Source organism: Dermacentor andersoni, chromosome 3, assembly GCF_023375885.2.
Source record: "Dermacentor andersoni chromosome 3, qqDerAnde1_hic_scaffold, whole genome shotgun sequence".
NCBI lineage: Eukaryota > Metazoa > Arthropoda > Arachnida > Ixodida > Ixodidae > Dermacentor > Dermacentor andersoni.
In genome coordinates this window covers 164,503,890-164,524,212 of record NC_092816.1, presented here as the reverse complement: position 1 = coordinate 164,524,212, position 20,323 = coordinate 164,503,890, and the positions used below count along the sequence as shown (strand labels likewise).

Sequence of the window (20,323 nt, the reverse complement as noted above, 5' to 3'; positions counted from 1 at the left end):
AATAAAACACGACATGAAAGTCTGCATGCATGCATAATTGTGGATCGTCTTGGAAAATCTGCGATGCCTGCATGCCTGACACGCAATCAAAGATACTTAAGATAACAGTGTGCTCGGCCGAGTGAAAACGCAAGCATTTCTCGGAGCCTCCTATCAAACAATAGAGCTGGGCTAAGTGGTTACAAGTGGGTAAAATCCTGCGCTTGTGTGGCGCGAGATTGTATGCGCACTGAACTGCGGAATTTGGGTCCGTATATGCAAAGTGTTCGGCCAAAAGGACGTGCGATTACACTTCCCGTACAATTACAATACAAGTACCATAACGTGCGCCTTAGCGAAAGTTGATTATATGTCATTTTATGAAATCGTTTGAAACCACAGACGGAAGGTGTTTCTTTCGGCGTGCGCGAAGCGAGATGCCACTGGGCAGTGATCTCCCCCGCCCCCCCCCGAAAATAAATTGTGTTCTCCCGGAAGGTGCGCGAAAGCATGAAGTTGGCAAGATTTCGAATTTCAAGAGCAGCCTGCGCGTGTAGCATGGCCAAATAGTATTTTGGACTTCGGCAAAAGCTGCCTAATTTTAGCAACTACTGTGTGTGCAATATAGATGTTGAAGATCATAATGCACCGCTAAGATTAGTGCCTTGCTGCTGCTCCTCTAAGGATCGCGTATTATTGACTTCGTATACAAATTGGCATGCCTTAGGTTTAGATAATCAGAAATCCTTCTATTGAATGCGTCATTCGGGTCAGATTCTAGTACCGCCATAACTGTGGCTCCCGGTTACCTTGCTTGCTTGAAATTATTTTCGTTGCAAACAGTGCAATGATGTAATTGATAATTTTTATACGGAGCATATACTTAAATGCACATACACAGTATAGCAGCCCGTCCTGTAACTTGAATCGACGTGCCAGCAAGTCATCCCTTTTTCAAGCAGTATATTTCCTAACAATGTACAGGGGAACGTCACCTTAGCAGCAAATTGGCACCGGTGCCTAACACGGCTCTCCGACTTGAAGGCACTGAATGGCAGCCTCAGAATGGCAGCCGGCGCACGGCTTACGTCAATTATGGCATGTCCGCTTATCAGATAACATCATTGTTAAGTGCGTCGCGCCTTGCGCACAAGTTTCAGGAGACCCTTTTTGTCGGCTCTTCGCTGAAGGAGCATCGGCTGGCCTGCAGTGTCTGACACAAAGGTAGGCACCCTTTTGATACCTATCTTCGACCCCTTCCACTACTTGGTTGAGTCGTTGTAGGCAAGGAACAAATTGATTGTATATTTGGTGTTGGATGCTTTTTAAGTGAATTAGCACTAAACAGTATAAACGGGCAGAAAATTTCCTGGTCATGAACTTTACAAACGGCTGTTTATCATAGGCTTTATCGTTCGTTACGCAAGATTGGACAAATACGAGCGCTCATGCGACCAAGCTGTTACTAGAGAGTTAAAACTGTATACAGCTCGATTATAACAAGGTTTCTCACCACTGGGATGACTGGCGCTTTACGCACCTTGGATTGCCTTGGCTGACGCAATGTCACCTGCAATTTGAAAAATATTAGATTGTGTGTCATCGTTCTTGCATAATATTAAGTGAAAGAGGCATTCAACGAAAGGGTCCCTCCCGTGTTCTTCGGAACTGATTTAAGGACTTATGTGCAGTATATGTTGCTATTATGGTCTCCGCTAATAAGACATCATTTCACTTCCGGCAGGCTTGTTCTGCGCAATTGCACCATGTTCCAAAAACATAATAAACAGAAAGTGAATTTGTGAATCTTTTAAATTCGTTTTCTGGACATCGCGCAGTCTCGCGCAGTAATATCTCTTTAGACAAACCACGTGAACTGGTCGAGTCGCGCTATATGCTGCATGTAAATTACAAAAACATGTTTGAAGAAAAGGAACGTTACATACGTACGTGTTTCCACTTGTATTTACGACAATGACCATGTGTGGGCTCCTTTTAAAATAGGAAAGCTGAAAGGAGTACGCCGCTCACCGCTTTGACTGTGGCACGTGGCGACTATTTCTTATATGTCTCATTTTTCCTCAGTCTGAACAACTATTGCACTTAAAAGCTGGCGTCCTTCATATCAAATACTAGAACGTCACCAATTGATGGGGTGAAACGAGTTAGCGCAGGAAACGTAAGAGTCTAGAAAAAGAAGTGGCAAGGGACAGAAGCATCTATCAATAGGACGCACTTGACGAGAAGATAGTATGATACAACGGAGGATGATAAAACAACACGTGCATTCTTTTAAATTTTGCTTGCCGTCTCATTCATAGAATTGTCTTCGTTACTGTGCTACATGTCTCTTCAAAGGCGTGCTTGCTGTACCGGAAATTTGTTGAAACGCTGAACCTATACGATAGCTAGAGAGGCCTGAGTAATCAGAGTGTAATAGCGAAGCAAGGCAGTAAGTACTCTAATCTAAGAAAGCCCCAGCGACTGCTTCGGATTGTGTGGTAAAAAATTTATAAATAGAACACGCACTTGAGCAATGTGGGTGCCATTCATGCTTACTACTAGCATTACCGCTGTTTGGCTGTGTAATTCACGAATTGACGATCGTGTTTATAAGATACTGCCCTTCTTCAAGCCACGCATAAAAGGGTAAAAATTTCAACATAGCACGCACAACAAAGCGCTCTCGACTGTCAAATACGACATCGCAGATCAAAACGACTTTCATATGGCCTAGACGGGGCATATTTGACATGATTCATGAGCATGGAAAATAAAAATTAACAGGAAAGCACTTCCAGCGGATGTACCTTTTCTTTCGTGCAGTGCCTGTTTCACAGAGCGCTTTTTTAGTAATCTCAAACTACATTATGCGTTTCGCTTACCAAGTCACAGTTCCCTATTGTCACGCACAACGAGCCAGCAAAAAAACATGAACAACACGGGGATTCCAGCGAAAGGAACGGCCGTGGCCGCTCACTTGCTATGCCCACTGCACTGCCGAGGTGAAGGTCGCGGGTTTGGACACGGCGGCTGTTTGCCTATAGGGCGTAATGCGAAAAAGCTCGTGTACCGTGCATTTGGTGCACGTTAAACAGCTGGTCAAACTAATTTTGCAGTTTCCCGCACATTCTCGCACATCGCGCGAGGGAAGTGGGAAGCGCCTTGTCGTTGGGCTCAAGTGTAGCACACGACGCACTGGATAGTGCTGGTAACAGCTGTATACACAGCAATGTGCGTACTTTGTGTTATCTAAGGGTTTATGAGGCCTGCATGGTCACTACACGTGCGCGTGACAACGCTCGCTTGCTGGCAAATCATGTTGCTCCCCAGCGCTTGTTTAGGATGCCAGTTTATGCCACTCCACTCATCCTCTGAGCCCTTGTCTGCTCCATGCTCTCTACCAACTGAGGTCCCGTCTTGTCAGCTCTAGATTTCGCGTCAGTGGTCGGTGTGTAACACCCCTGGCTATCCGGGACCTCCTCGGTTTTCATTCTATAGTGCTTTTCTTGAAATGTTATATGGTAGAACGCTCTCACAAAACGCTTTGCAACGTCCAGTATAAATATAATTGTTAGAGCACATCCAACAAACCTCTCGTATTCGCCGTCAAGTGGAGCACGAAGGATTCATTGAAACGTTTCAGTAATACGTTATGTCAAGACATACACCATGGGTGCATTTTCATTTTGTTTTAGGCGTCCGCAAGAGACTATTTGCGTTCTTGTCCCATCGCAGAACTTTTGATTATTAGTGCATGATACGAAGCTGTTTCCTTTCCTTCATAACAGTAACGTCATCAGCCGGCATACACTTTCTCGGTGAATATACACTGGAACCATAGCAGTGCTTTCAGCACAGTTGACGCCACATGCATCGCATGCTTGTCTGTAAATTGGCAAGCGGAGGATGGAACCTTGTGTGCATGTGTAGACAGCATCTTAATTTTACGGCTTTCAGTACATTTCCTACTTCCGCGTCGCTTCAATCTGGTTTACTTGGGTTTCTTGTTGTCATGTTTTCGCTGTCATGCGAAAACGAGCTCGCGATGCGTTATAGTGCCTCATTATTCAATTAATTACACATACCATCAATCCCTCGAGCGATTATAAGAACGACAAGCAGAATGGTAGGTGTTGCAAACACCAAACCGATTATATTTACAGCGTATAACTTGAAGAGCGTCAATGCAAAAGGTTTTTTCTCTAGATTATAACGAAAAAAGCAAACACCCCATTACAGCTCCAAGATAGAGTTACAACATACGGTTAGCTAGTGAGAATCTGGCGCATCAAAATGAAAGAAAAGAATTGAACATCGACATAGTAAGCTATGCGATAAAAGATATACCACACTGAAATGATAAACATCATATACAAGTGCACATGACGCATTAGGGAAAACCTCAGTGTAACATATAAAAAGATGGCCATACTTCTTAACTGCTAGAACATCTAGAAGAAAATGAACAGTAAGATTAGGTAGCTAATAAAGTACGTAATATTATAAATATTAGGTTGTTTACAAGCCATATAACAAAACATGTTGATTACAGACAAATCGGGGAATAAAGGAAAAGAAACTGCGGGCGTATAGGGATATCAGTGACAAAGCAAAGCAAGCAAATCACGGCTGTAAAGCGAATATTCTTCCCACACGACAGGCAAATATATATAATGAGCAGCTGCTACTAATGGACTGGCTCAGATTATTTCACGGTCGTATGACTAACGGAAATAAATAATGCTGAAAGCATTTGGCACGAAAAATATATTTATTGAGTGTGTTGAGCGTTTAAGGCGGGTTGGCCATGTTTCAGTTCTGGAGATGTATCTAGAGTTCTGATTGCGAAGCATGTCGTGTGAAAGCTGGTAGGCAAGCCTAGAATGGGTTAGTACTGCTCGGCTTTGTATTGTTAGGATTCTGGCTCTCATAAATGTTTCAATGGGCGAGTCTGTTCGTTTATCTTTATTGTATATATATATATATATATATATATATCTTAGCGGGCATTTTTGCTTGGTGCGCCTTCTAGTTTTTTAATTCGTCCCTTGGTCTACGGGCAGCCCGAATAAAATTTGCGTACTCGCCAACTGACCTGAAAAAATTTTGTACGCTACAATCTTTCATCACGTGGTTCTAGTCGGAGGTGTCTTGGAAGGAAGAAATCGCGCTTCATAGCGGTGGATGTTACATTCCTAATATGGGAGTGCAGTCTGAATTTGCGTGTAATTTTTAATGCGGGGTACTTGTGTTCTCGAATTTGTACGAGCCGTATGTCATTAACGGCAGACGAAATGTTGAAGATACTTATTCTCTTAGTAATTGATGGAACTACAGATTTCTAAGCGTTCATAGTCAGGTGCCAGTCGGAACACCGGTTAGTCACTCCATTTAAGTCATTGTTTAATGTTATGTGGCCTTCATACGAGTAAATATTTCGATAAAGAACGCAGTTATCTGCAAATAGTCTAATGGTTCCAGTGACTTTTCCTGGTAGGTCAGTAATAAAAATATAAATATATTTGTAGCCAAAACGCTTCCTTGAAGCACCCCCAATGTATCATGGGCTGTCCAAAAAATCTACTGGTTCGTCACCGCAAATTGGGTAATGCTAGTTACGTATTTGCGATTACATGGAGACGACTATGCGGCTTGCACGTATTTATATTATCTATTGTAATGAGGATAATGAGGCGCATTTAGGCTCGGACACTCGCAGTGAGGGCGAGCGGATATCAGAAGAACAAGAAGAACTAGCGAAGGCTTTCGAAGCGGTGGCCTCCGGTTTCAGTTCAGTTCAGTTCAGTTTACTGTCCTTAAAGACCCCCAAAGGGGGTATTACAAAAGGGGTGGGTTTAACATAAGTTCCACATTTGGTACACTTCATTATTTATATTCAAAGTGATCGATCACACGCTGTAGCAATTCTTTTCTTCTGAACAATGGTTCAGTCTATATGATTCGAACCCCTGATCCGACAGCGGCAACGTCACAAAAACCTGACTCGACCGCACAGCGACTGGAAAGCTCACCTTCTCGCCCTGTCAGACAACCAGTAGACAACGTGGACGCATTTAGCCTATCCGTAAAAGTGCGACCTACACCGTTAATTGCTACAGACGGCACGTAAGCCTCTGTGATGTACTGCCAAATTTTTTTCTCAACTGAGACGCGATAATTGTCTTCAAGGCCTCCTATCATCCCAAAACAGCCAGTATCGCCCACCAAAGTCGCTTTCGGTAGCGTGGACGAGAATAAAAATACAAAAAGGTGGATTCGAGTTCGGGTGCGCACACTGAAGGAACGACGGCAGAAAAAGAAAAAGCAGCAGCAAGCATTCACAACGATGATCTCCGGTTTTCTTTCTTCCTGACAATCATCATCATCATCATCAGCCTGGTTACGCCCACTGCAGGGCAAAGGCCTGTCCCATACTTCTCCAACTACCCCGGTCATGTACTAATTGTGGCCATGTTGTCCCTGCAAACTTCATAATCTCATCCGCCCACCTAACTTTCTGCCGCCCTCTGCTACGCTTCCCTTCTCTTGGAATCCATTCCGTAACTCTTAATGACCATCAGTTATCTTCCCTCCTCATTACATGTTCTGCCCATGCCCATTTCTTTTTCTCGATTTCGACTAAGATTCCCTTAACGTTACACCTATCATTCTTTCAATAGCTCGATGCGTCGTCCTCAATTTAAGTAGAACCCTTTTCGTAAGCCTCTAGGTTTCTGCCTCGTATGTGAGTACTGGTAAGACACAGCTGTTATAAATTTTTCTTTTGAGGGATAATGGCAACCTGCTGTTCATGATCTGAGAATGCCTGCCAAACGCACCGCAGCCCATCCTTATTCTTCTGATTATTTCAGTCTCATGATCCGGATCCGCAGTCACTACCTGTCCTCAGTAGATGTATTCCCTTACCACTTCCAGTGCCTCACTACCTATCGTAAACTGCTGTTCTCTTCCGAGACTCTTAAACATTACTTTAGTTTTCTGCAGAATAATTTTTTTTAGACCCACCCTTCGGCTTTGCCTCTTCAGGTCAGTGAGCATGCATTGCAGTTGGTCCCCTGAGTTACTAAGCAAGGCAATATAATCAGCGAATCGCAAGTTACTAAGGTATTCTCCATTAACTCTTATCCCCAATTCTTCAAAATCCAGGTCTCTGAATATCTCCTGTAAAGACGCTGTGAATAGTATTCCTGACAGTAGTATGTTAGAAAACGTATGGTAGTTTTCAGAAAAATGGTCTCATCGCTTAGCAGTTTGCAGGCGGGCAACAGATGAACTTGGTACGTTCTAGGCTTTCCCTCTATGAGGCGGCCGCGCCTGCAAAATTGAATAACACATGTATACCAGCTGCCAGACGCAAGCGGCCGTTCATCTCTTTCGCGACCATCGACTGCGCTTGATGATCTCGCCACCATCGAGTTCTATATTATTTTCGAGCATACAGTTTCGAGCATATTACTTTCGAGCAGCTCCGTCTAAAGTAATTGCAGTTTACTACTTCTCTGCCTACTTGCTCGCCTATCCACTCAGCGTCACACCTACGTGACGGAGGTTCTGATGCTCAGCTCTACCCGAAAGAGTCAGGTTGTCAGCTCAAGTAACGTCTCTGCAGGCGAAGCTGATGTTTCTGAAGACGAAAATGTGAAACAGGTCTTGGTGACTATGAACCGCGAAATTTGAACCTTTGCTTCACATCTGGCGCTGAGTGAAACTTGGGCCGACTGCAATAAAGCGCCGCTATATGCCAGCTAAACCGATGCTCCATCAAGCTCTGTTCACATAACGCCAGCCACAAAAATGCACTGCGTATGTTTTATTTTCGCAATTTTTATATAAAATCAAAGTCACTCAGTACAAGACAACAATGTCTATTTTTCTAGGGCTCATGTTTATATTTCCAAGGAAATTTACAATTCTGCGATTTGACGTGCAAGAACCACGATCTGATTATCAAATACGCCATAGTGGGCGTCTATCGATTAATCTTGACCACAGGAGGTCTTCTTACGTGCACCCAAGGAGGGTCCAAACAAAAATTCTGGAGTGGCAGCGTCCACAATTGCTTACCAGCAGATGTGAAGCCAGAGCTACTCTATACTTCACTTCTTAAACATGGCCGTGACAGCTGAAATCTGCTCACCTCTCAATTACTTTTATTCAGTTATTGTAAATGCTAGAATAATTGGTAAAATTAGGTCTTCTGTGTTTCTTTTTGGGGGGGGGGGGGGGCGGCCTAAAATGTTTTCTTTTGCTGCGTACTGATATCATGCTGTCAAGAAAAATCGGGCAATATGTTTAGGCTTCCTTCGCAAGAGAGTAGGAATCAGGGACAGTTGGTGTATCATTTACACGAAAAACCAGTAGAAAAAAACTAAGCACAAGAGGCGCGAATTACCACCTAAACGACTGGACCTACAACTGTGCTTTATCAAAAACAGAGCATTCTAGCAAGGCTAACCGAGCATGTGCAGCAGAACCAGCCCTAGTCACAAGGCAATCATGGAGGAGAGATACATGCCAAATCTGTCGAGACCAATCTAAAAAAGAAAAATTCTTTTCATGCAAGCACACGAAAGTTGTGCTAACATAATCATAAGCGTGCAAACCTATGTAGTAAGCTTTTAGAATCTCGCGCTCTTCTTTGCCCCTGCCTCTGTCAATAACATTGTTGAACAGCGGGTAGCAACCACATTCAAGGCAATTACAAGACGGCTTTGCTCTGTGATCAGAACCAAGGAAGGTGAGGTGTTCACGCAGCTGGTGATTAATAGCCCGGCCTGTTTGGCCTATTAACCATTTTCGCACGCGAGAAGTCAGACAAAAGTTATGTACCACACGTGTGGCATGTGTAGTGGAAACGTTCTGAAGTAGAACATGATATTGCAGCACAAAAAAAGAGAAAAAGAAAGATTCTAAGTTACACAAGAGCAAGAAGCACGGCGCTACATTAAAATTGGTGAGGGAGGAGAGAGGGATCCCCGAAAAAAGGTCAGGTGGTACCAAATTTCCACAAGGTGAGTCACAATCTCGAGAAGGTGGCGAACAGTTAAGGGGTACCTGCTGTGCTTCCCGCCCTTGAACAAACTGGCTGGCCGATGCCCCCGAATCACGGTATGTGCTGCGCATACTTGCAAAGTCAAGCACACAGAACGCTACATGCAAAAGTGTGCCACTGCTGTGGCCGACCAGACACCGCTAAGTTGCGGAAAAATTTACGTTGGGCCGGCCAGTCGTTGTGTGAATGACCGAATGAGTGAGCACGCAAAGAATATAAAAAAAGGATACGAGTGCCCATCTCTCTGCATGTTGCAGATCGTGCTCCTGCGAACCACGTTTTTCTGAAGTGAGCATTCTTGGTATGAGCTGAGATAAAATCACGCGAGAACTGCTCGAGGTGTACAACATTCCTATCAGTGGTCAAGCTTGCGTTAGTCAAACATCTGTTTCGCTATAATATGCAGAAATGAAATTGCTAGGTTACTCGGGAACAATATGACTTGCGGCTTGATCTTTGCCGCTCCCTGGTGTCGACATTGTGCGCGGCATATAGTTTATGCCATATAAACAGTTGCGAGCATAGCGCGTTCTTTATTGCTCTTCTGTCTGTCGCTTAGAGTTAGTACTTTTCCGTGTTTTTAGCGCTACACCATGTCGTTCAGCAAGCAGCAACTCGACCCCCCTCCCCAAAATGTTATTATTATGTTGCGTCGTACACCTCGGGTTCCTTGCCCTACCTATCAAGATACGCGAGCACAGGCTCGAGAGCTCGCCGGGAACAGAGAACACAACGCTTATGCCCTGATTGGCCGCCAGCTTCCTAATCTTGTGGGCCACTGTGTGCGCATCAGGCACAACTTCAAAATTTATTCGTTCAGTTGTTCGTCCAGTCGTTGTAGTGCAAATTTCGTACTCTTTTCCTTCGTTTTTATTTCTTTACCGGTTTTTCCTGTGAATTCATTCTCGGACCAGTGACAGGAAAGAAAATACGCCATGTAATATCTTTGCTGCAAGTTTTACTATCGTATACCTGAATGGAGCGTGAACGGAGCATACATTATCTGCTATTCGGTAACGCTTTTTTCGTGCCTGTGGTAAAGTGGTGGTGGTCCTGCTTCAGTTTGGGTACATCACCTCCACCACACCAGCAAATTATTTTTTAAAACCTCGTTGCGTGCACGCAGTTCTCAGTGCACAAGCGATGTCGCATGTTGCCCCTATCGAAGTGCCGACGCTGTGGCCTGGATTCTATGCCGCGACTCTGTTCTTAGCAGCGCAACGCCAATTTCATTAAGCCACCGCAGAGGGTGCGTGAAAACCTTGAAAAGGTAGAAAATGTGACGTATGCAATGGCCCAAATTTCTAATTTTGGGAAATCTTACAACATAAGAGTATTCCTACGTCTTCATACTTGGGGTGCAGTGCTTACAAATAAAGTAATGAAGTAAGGGCCGCCTATTTCACACATTATCAAAAATGGGTACCAATTCGTTTTTTAATAGGAAGCCCAGAAAGGAGCCTATCTTAGGAATTTTTCAACGTTGATGACAAGAATTGCTTCCACTCAAGAATATTCTGTGCATACGTTGTCAACAGCCTCAACTAGCCGCCAGATATATTGACAATCTCGTGTACACAGCAGTGTTGAATTTCATCGGAAAATTTTGCAAAATATTCTCAACGCGCAAGAGTTCCCAATTACTTACCGGACGGCAAAAAAAAATATTTTTCTCCAAAGGACATTTCGCAATTTCATCTCATTTCATTGGTCAGCGGCACTCTGCAAAGAACATGTCACCCCATATTGTTTTAAGTTTAAAATAGAACAATGAAACATGATGTATAAGTTGAAGTGCTTGGTGACCCTCGGTGTCTGTTGTAGAACGGCGCAATGCCCAGGAGCCAGGTGTATTTACGGCTTCCGCTTCTTTCAAGAACTTAGAAGCCACCTACGTTTCTGCGGAACACTGGCCCGTTATTCACAAAGAAAGTGCAAAAACGTCACTAGTCTAGCTGGGTTGACTGTCACGCGCCGTGGTTGCTTAGTGGTTATGGTGTTGGGCTGCTGAGCACGAGGTCGCGGGATCGAATCCCGGCCACGGCGGCCGCATTTCGATGGGGGCGAAATGCGAAAACACTCGTGTATTTAGATTTAGGTGCACGTTAAAGAACGCCAGGTGGTCGAAATTTCTGGAGTCCTCCACTACGGCGTGCCTCATAAACAGAAAGTGGTTTTGGCACCTAAAACCCCATAATTGAATTTTTTTGGGGGTTGACTGTCCGTAAGTAAGAGAACTTTTCCGCAGAATATGTGATAAAACTCCTGCCAATGATGACAGCCCTTATCGTAGTCTCATTGCTTCCAGAGAACTGACCAATGCGTTTAACCAAATTGAGCTGTCATTGGTTGGTACCAGCTATCAGAAGATTCTCCGTTGCGTGAGGTGACGGATGCCCAGTTTGTCGAACGGGACGGGGAGCGTTTTTTATCTAAACTGAAACGACTACAATCACGGAGAAAGCGTGCAATTGCCTCTGCATGTAAAAGCTTCAAACGTTGAGCGGTTTCACCACATTCGGATGTGGATGTCTTCTAGTCAAGGTTTGAACCTACTTACTCTCTAGCGTAAAAGATATATATATATATATATATATATGTTGGCACCTCAGCTTCTTTTCGGGCGTTTTCACGAAGAACCCCGTCTCGAAACCTTATCAGTCATTATGTAAAGGCTGTTTTCATTATGGAGGTAAAATTTATTCATGTATTGGTATTTATTTGTGCATGAGCGATTGCGGGGAACCACCTCTAATAGGGAGAGGTGAAAGAAACGCAGAAAGATTAAGCACACGAAAGAGCCCAATGCTATCGTGCACTGGGGAGTAGGAAAAGTACACGTAAAACTTCAAGAAAATAAAGTGAGAGATAGTGAAACGCAGCACAGGTACAGAGTCACGGATGCACACAGCACAAGATAACGGTTATAGCACTTGTAGATACTACCGGCGCTCATGCCGGTGTGTTGTCCCCAAGAAATGCAACGCTGCATACATAGCCCTATGCTGCCAGGGCTTGTGAGGGCGCTATTCTAAAATGATGTCTGCTGGAAATAGCCTGTCTTCAACACGAGCCAACGCAGTTGCAAGCGTTTGTCTCTGTACAGTGTATAGGAAACTGTCGTACACCATGTTCAGTCTCCAAGAGCAGCACGTGTTCTCTATTGCTAGATGATATCGTGGAGGGCTTCGCCTTATTTTTACCATCTGTAATTCTTCGACGTACAAATGAATATAAGTGGGGCAACGCCTTTGCAAAGCGGCCCCTGCGGCAGTGAATACAAGCTGCGACATAACTTCGCGTTCAGCTGCAGAATAAAGTATCAACTGAACCACCGTAGTTAGAACTGTCGCGTCTTTGTTATTAGCTTCATATATAAAAGAGCAGTACTTGTTCCACTGCAAACCGACCTACTTATAAGTTCTTGCGAGAAGTAGAAGCGATCCATAAACTTAATGACTCCGCATACAGCGAGCACCGCGGGCAGGCAATTGGTGCAACAGAAAGATGTTTGCATATTTTGCTATTTTGCACTCACAGCAAGATAGTCCAACGTGTTCAAGCAGAAAACAGGTAACCGAGGATAGAAGATATACCTGGAGAGATTTCTGTGAAATCAGAGGTGGTGTTATTTCTTTATTTGCGTTCAAACATTGCCAAATTTCGGACAAATACTTTTTTTTATTTTCCGCCAAAATTCAAAGCTTTAGTGCATACGAGACATTGAATACATTTTGCCGTGAGCGCCGAAAGCAACAACGCATATTTAGGAGCATTTTTTAGCAGCAGATTTTTTAGGTAGCAACACCAAAAACATCCAATAAACGCCCTTTTGGGCTGCCTCTGGAAGAGGCATTTGTCAATTTTACGTGTGTGGGTAAATTGTGCAAGAAATTCTGTTTATGTTATTTACATTGTGAGTGTTGTGAGTGTAGTGCCAAACTTATAAAGACGTTTAGTTGCGTTTATTTCTTCCTTTCACATTATTTTATGCTCAGGGCATCCTGCAATTTGCATTGAACGTGGCTCTTTCCCCGGACAATTCTTTCGCAAAAGGAAAGCCGAGTGTCAGGCCAGGGGACGCTTGATGCCATTTCAATAACCGGTTCGTTGTGGCGGCATCGTGGTTTTTGACCACATACGTTGCGTTTTAATCTTGCACTAGAATTACATTTCATGCGAGAACGAATGCGAGCACAGAAAAAAAAAATGAGCTCAATTGTCATGCATCGAGCGATATTGCTAAGTTATATAAATATTACTTCTTAAAAAATAAAATCAATGCAAAGGATACCGCTGTGACTCTTGCGAGCACTGGTACGCGAAGGTATTCGCCATTTCGACGCTCCAACTGGAGGGCATCCAGGAAGGGTTGGGATGATACGAGAAACTGACGACGATCAACAGGGGCCTGATGAAGTGAAACGGCGAGATATATTATTCTGCCCTGTGGACTCCGTGATTAACGCAGTACAAAAACAATGAAACAAACTTGACAACCCTAGTTGTCCGCGACGGTCACCAGCATTATCCGGAAGGAGCGTGCCGAGGCCCTCCCGCCAACGCGCTACAACTTCGTATCCGTGGCTGTGCTCGTTGACAACACGCCGAGGCTGTAACCCCTCTTGGACGGGCGAACATCACCGTAGAAAAATGTTGTGTACCTAATGAATCTCATGTAAAAAACACTTTTTTTCCGTACGCCAATGATTTGTGTATGTCACTCAAATTAAGCTGCCTCTTTGTCTAGATACGCGTTTCGTTGCCACGATTCAGTCCTCATTCACTGGACCGTGAATAAATGCGAGAGAAAACCTGCTGAGGGTGGCGCAAATGAAATTTTTGGATGTGGTGAAGGAGTTGTGATGGAGTGAGATAAGGAAAATCGTGTGTTCAAGGCCGAGAAGGCATGGAGATAGAATTATACGCGTCCAGGTAGGGGACAGTGAATACTTAGAACGGACCGGCTTATACAGTCATCTGTACTAGCCCCAAGGATGGAACAGTGAACACCTCTGTCCATTACGGAATTAGGCAATGAAACGAATTGCGGCCGAAATATTTTCACTGGAAAAACGTTAGGTCAGACCTCGGTACCAATGACTTCCTCTCAGTATGCGAAAGCGTTTTGAAAGTTTTATGTTCTAGACGTCTTGATAGCTGCGCGTGTGCGTCGCGGTCTACCTTACACCCTCTCAGTTATCAAAGTGGTGTTTCTAAAGTGCAACTTTCTTCATGATGCGAGGAGGAAAGGTTGCGCGAGGAACCTCTCCTTGTATCCTCTCCTTGTAGCCAGCGCGGAGGTCATTATATGGCAGTTCATACAAGCTCGGCGGGAAACCACTGCGTAGCCTTTGGGTGCTCCAGTAAGTACAGTCTGTGGAAATTTCTCTTAGCTGCCTGAACATGTGACGTGCATCATCAAAACCACTGTGTGTGTTCGTCTTGTGAATTACCTTGGCTTGATCGGTTTCTACGCAACAAAAAGAAGCGGTGTAAGTGAATTGGAAGCGTGAATTGTAAATTACTCGCACTATCTGATTGCTTGGCATAGGAATTGAAGCATAAGATCTCTCGTGTATGGCCAATCCAAGTCAACCTAGAAACATATAAGCGATCGTAGATATAGAATATCAATGATCCTCCGACATTGTTCTCATGCATTTCATGTATTCTATGCTATGGCACGACAGCCTCCTGTATGAGGTCGATGGCCTGTTCAGAGGGATCACCGTGATTGGTAAACCAGCATGACAAATATAAGCTTTATTCTTCGCCACTACCTCTTTGCACAATCAAGAAGTAATATAAAAACGGGATCGCGTAAGAAGAACGCGGCCTCTATTTTTGAGAACATAAATTTTGAAAACTGGTTGAGTGCGTGGATGGTAAGCGAAGCTGTAGATAGGTTGCGCCTAATGTAGTGTAACTTATCAAACACCGATCCCATTATGTGCGCCCGTTATACAGATTGCTCCACAAAGTGATATATCACACAAACACAGCTTTGAATGCAGCGCTAAAAAATTGTATTTTATTTATTCCTTTGAAATGACTGCTACACTGCTTTGTGGTCGCTATAATACGCACTGATGTTTTGCATTCTAATTTTAGAAATGTTTTTAGCCAAAGTTAAATCGATGCATGGACCGTGTACGGTGGTAGGTTGAATCGTATCGTTGAAGTAACTGAGGCCAAACTCTTCCGCGAAGTGAGGGAACCAGTGCTATGTTTCAGGTTTTGAGATGTCAACGTTAAAGTGTCCCACAACAACCACCGGCGAGGGATTTGCGGATACGTACGTCGATCAACGCGCAAGTGCGCGCGCCTCGTGATCAATGATGTGGTTTGACGGCTGTTATTATCGGCGCGTTTCGTATTCAAACGAAATCTGTGCCGTGCGCTAGCTTCATGCATCTGCCTTACTGAGGCATGAGCCATTGCTGCTGGCCCTGCACCGCCACCAAACTCATCCACAAAGTGGGTGAGTTTGGTGGCGGCGTAGCGCCAGCACCGCCACCAAAGTCACCCACTTTTTGGATGAGTTTGGTGGCGGTGCAGGGCCGGTATTGCGTGCACCTCGTCATGAATTATGTGGTTTGACGGCTTTTTTATTTGTCAGTATTGTATTGAAACGAAAGCTGTGCTGTACGCTCGCTTCACGCCCCTACCTTACTGAGGCATGAGCCATTGCTCCTGGGTCCTGCACTGCCGCCGGGATCGGCCACCTGCGTTGGGTTTCCTGTAGACGGACGCGAAGGTTTTCTGGGATCCTAACCATAGAGAGTTTCGCTGTGAAAAGCACGGACTAACGCCATAGTGCGACCACGCATGGTCATGCCGCATGCTCGGCCCACGCACCACAGAACAAGCCGACCGATAACCAAGCAGTTACCACTACTTCGGAATCTCGCGCAGTCCGTAGTCCGTCGCACGACAAATGATATTCAGTATGCTGTTATTAATAACAAAATCTGCTTCATTAGCGGGCGGAAACCATATGCATGAAAATTAAGTAGCCGGCTCAACGAATCTGCACATAACAATTTGAAAGGTTGTCAAATAAACAGCAGAACTTATTTCGTAGCAGGACGGTAACCACGATAAGAAACAAGCAAACAACAAAGCATGTGCTGACTACCAACGAAGCTGATTACACGGACACAACGAATGTAGGGACGCGTGTATTTACGATAGTAGATATGAATTCTGGGTACGAATTTTCGCTAACAAATTAAAATTTTTAGAGTTTGTTCTCTTGCTGCAGGCTGTGCGTGCGAAGGCGAGGTTTGCAGAAGTCTCGCCGTGGAGTATGAAAGCTGCATTTTTCAAGTAATAAACTCAGTCGGTAGCAACGCGTGTGCTGTTGTTTTTTGCTTCTTGGTTTCGCCAGCGGTGCTTTTGAAGATGGAGTGTTCGCAGTTTAACCATCGGCAACACAAATACGTTCACTAGGTTCTTTTATTGTTCTCAAGCTTTTCGTTTAAAGTAAAGTAAGTTTAATGTCTTATGTTGCATATATATTTACTGTTCAGGATGGATCCTCAGGATGAACGCACAATCAGTGCCTCGAAGACGCCGCCTAAGCCAACTGCCGCTCCGCGGGGAGTTGACCAATGCTGGCACGTGGCTATCATCTGCGCTATGACTACATTCCTCACTTCCGCCACCATCAGGTCATCTGGCTTTCTTTACATCGGCATAATGAGGGAGTTCCATGCCGACCGCGGTCAAGCCGCCTGGCCAATCTGCCTCATGGGAGCCATGGCCAACATGGCTGGTGAGTTGTTGGTAGTCGGAAACACAATTACTCATGGTAATCGGAACACAAACGAATTTCAGCATCGCATGTCAATGCCAGCTACAATTTCGTCTCCTGTCGAGGCGTCACCCATATTACTGCGAACGGTTAGGTGAATAAAATATCTCGTTCTTAGAAACACTGCACAAGTTGCCCGTATGCCAAAATTTTGCTATATTCTAATTAAGGGTGCCTTCAACACTTCTTTCGTTCAAGAAGCGATACAAATATATTAGTAATCCATAGCAGCTTACACCATGGATGACTGCGATTTCTTGCCCAGACGCGACTGTAAGTAGACAATATGCTACTTAACATCCGCTATCCACGAGGTTCCATACCGCGCAAGTCAAGTCTTGTTGACTAGTACGAAATGAATGAGGAGTCTTAAGAATCATGAACTGGATTAAACGCTTGAAACACTCATAATGCATGAGCTTACCCTTCTTGGCCTTCCGGAATCCTTACGACGCATTTTGTAGCAGTTACTTTTCATCAACTGCATCGAGTCGCCCATGCCCACGATAATCACAATGCGCAGCGGCCTCGGATCCAGTGACCACTGACAATAACAATGCTTAAAAAATCGGCGCCCCCAGGCCTCATTTTCTCAGAATTATCTTCCTGCGACGTTATTACTCTCTCATTATCCATACTGCCGAATGGCGATGGCCAAATAAATAGAGAAACATGTTCTGGGGCTTTGCGTGCTAAAACCGCGATGCAATTGTGAGGTAGACCGCATGAAAGGAATGAGGATTCATTTCGTCTCCCCCTCATCCCCACCCCCCTACTGGGCACCCGCTGCAATGTCCACAAATCTTTTTGCATTCCGTCACCACCTAAATGCGGTTGCAGTGGTGGGGATTAAACCCACAACATCGTTCTCAGAAGTGCAGCGCAATAGCCCCTGAGCTGCCGCTGCAGATTGGCGAAAAAAAGAAAAAGGGAAGTCAGACAAATTGTTACATAATACAGCTTAGAAGATACGGGTTATTGTTTCGCAGAAAACTTTCTTTGTTGGAGAGCGGTTAGTCACTTCTAAATTACCGAACTATCAACAGTCACAGCAGTGCTTGCCATTTTCATAGATATGCGGATGGACATGCCTGATTGCTGTCTTATGCCTCCTGCCTTCTTAATGTTTCTCCGGTGAAAGTTGTGTCTCTTTGGAGGCTATAATGTCGGATCCTTTAGACATTCCACCACCTGTACCTAGAGTCCAACACCTAAAGCGATACACTGTCTAAACTGTGCTGGTTGAATGTAATTGGACCAACTTGACAAATCAGCTCTTTTGTTCCTTGGATCCACGTACTAAAGTTGTTCCTTCCGAACCACTTACCACGATGGGAGGTTGCTCGCACATGTGTCGCCTATGGCTTGAAGTACCATTTACTATTGCCTGCTCCTTCTTGTCAATTGTCAAAAGACCAGGATGTGATCTTCGTGGGCGTAAAGAGACACTCGTGCACCTTCTGTACAATTATCCTCGTTTCAGTGCTGAGGAAAAGCAGCCTGCACCATGGAAGGTAAACTTGACAACCGTGCTCTTATGGAAATGTGACTTCTCGGACCATGGTCTCAGCCTAAGGCCGCCAGGCTTGCTCAGAAAGGGCCTGTGCTTTTTTTTTTCAGTTGCTCTGAGACTGACTCAAAATCTAGTCGATGTGAGTTGCTTTCATTGTGTTTGTGCATACAGATTAGCTTCCGTATGTTTTCTTCTTTTCTCCTCCTATTTTCAGCCGTTACCCCACCTCCTGCAACAGTGTAGCCATTTAGACATTTATTCAGGTTGCTGACGTCTCTGCCGTTTATCTCCTATTTTCCTAACTTTCTGTTCGAGCATCCTCAGCGAATATTCACTCAAGAGGCGTCAAACTACAACAACATAAGACATATATATACGTTGGCTTAACTAGCATAAGTTCACTTGGCCACTACTGCCATTTCTGCTTGAGGGGGGTCATTGCGCTTTCATTTTAATATAGATCAATCTATACAACAGAGAAAGCTGCCAAAAAATATGCAGCAGAGAGTACTTTCTTGTCCTTGCTCATTCGGCGATTAAATCATCTCTTAATGTGCTATAGGAAGTGACCGCGAGTTGAGCAAAGCGATGGTGCACACACGGCTCAGTGGGACTAGCTGAACATTACACACTTAGACACTGTATGTATGCTGCTTTAGGGTGAGTAAACGCTATCGGCATTCAAGTTAATATTCAATTGCGTGTGCGTGACTCTATTCGCACAGTTCAGTACAACGTGCCTTGTTTTACTTGATTAAAGAGTGCTTACGCTACAGTAAATACTGATGTTTACCGCAAAGTGACACTGCTGATTATACTTTACAACGCTATAACAAGTCCACGAGAGAAATAAAAGTAAGCAAGTAGTGTTGTGGGAATAATTGTGTATGACTAAAGTTTCGGCCATTGTCCTGCGAATTGACTCTTGAAAAACTATATTTTGGGAAGAGATCTTTTTCTTTATCTTCTTTACACTTTTCTTCTCTTACTCCATCCCCCGCTGCGGAGTAGCTAACCGGACAATTAACCTGGTTAGCTTCTCACCATTTCACCTTTTCTTATCTCTGTATCTCTCCTCTCTTGGCAATTGTGGACAATGGAGCACACAATGTCTTCCGCATTCCCATTTTATTCCTGCAGGCCTAGTCGCCGGTCCTTTGATCCAGAAGTTCACGCCTCCGCCTGTCATGTTCGCTGGAAGCATAATAATGTCAGGCGGTATCATCGCTTCGAGTTTTGCACCGAGCATAACATGGATTGCTGTTACTCAAGGGATTGTGTTTGGTAAGACTGCGATTTTGTTATAACGCCTATCAGTATTTCATGACACTTAAAAATCGACACCTACTTTCTTATCAGATGTGATAATCAAGCAATTAATAATGTACTGAAACATTTAAAGTGATGTGCCCAAACACCGCTTGATGTCATTGTCCGCGGAAGATTCCATGGGTCGAAGCGCAATTCTGAACGAGAACGTGAATCAAAGCTACACAGGTTCTATACATTGTTCTTAGTGGCCTGTTTCTTGCGAATTTTCATTATACTAGATGATTTGTATATTGTAGTCAACCACTTATTAGCTTTTTTTTTTTGAGGGTGGGATTAAATACTCAGTGTGCTTGCCGGTAGATACTACACATGTGCAGGTTTTTCCCTCGCACGTAGGCTAACATCACAAGCGTATACATAGAGTAACTGCTTGCCAAAATATCCGTATTACCTCCGAAAGTGATAATGTTTACTACAGGAAAATGGGAAAAAGCTCCTGCTGCGCGCGTAGGTTACTGAGACGAAGAGTAACAATGATTCTGCATGGACCTTGCATTACAACGTGACGGAACGTCCCATCACGCGCACTGTAACTTCCAAACTTTTGAGAAGAGTCTTTGCAATCGAGATGGAACTGAATCTTGTAACCTCAGCGTTTGACCTC

At 44.3% G+C, this 20,323-nt stretch overlaps 1 protein-coding gene across 1 annotated transcript in view; it reads left to right on the top strand.

Annotated features, from left to right (window-relative positions):
• The first annotated feature begins 502 nt into the window (after window positions 1–502).
• Window positions 503–20,323, top strand: part of LOC126524513 (monocarboxylate transporter 9-like) — a 29,612-nt gene continuing 9,791 nt past the window's right edge. The window contains exons 1-3 of the mRNA XM_050172814.3: window positions 503–1,203; window positions 16,591–16,835; window positions 19,528–19,671. Of these exons, the coding sequence (XP_050028771.2) occupies window positions 1,031–1,203; window positions 16,591–16,835; window positions 19,528–19,671 (562 nt within the window). The 5' untranslated portion in view covers window positions 503–1,030. The remainder of the gene's footprint in view (window positions 1,204–16,590; window positions 16,836–19,527; window positions 19,672–20,323) is intronic.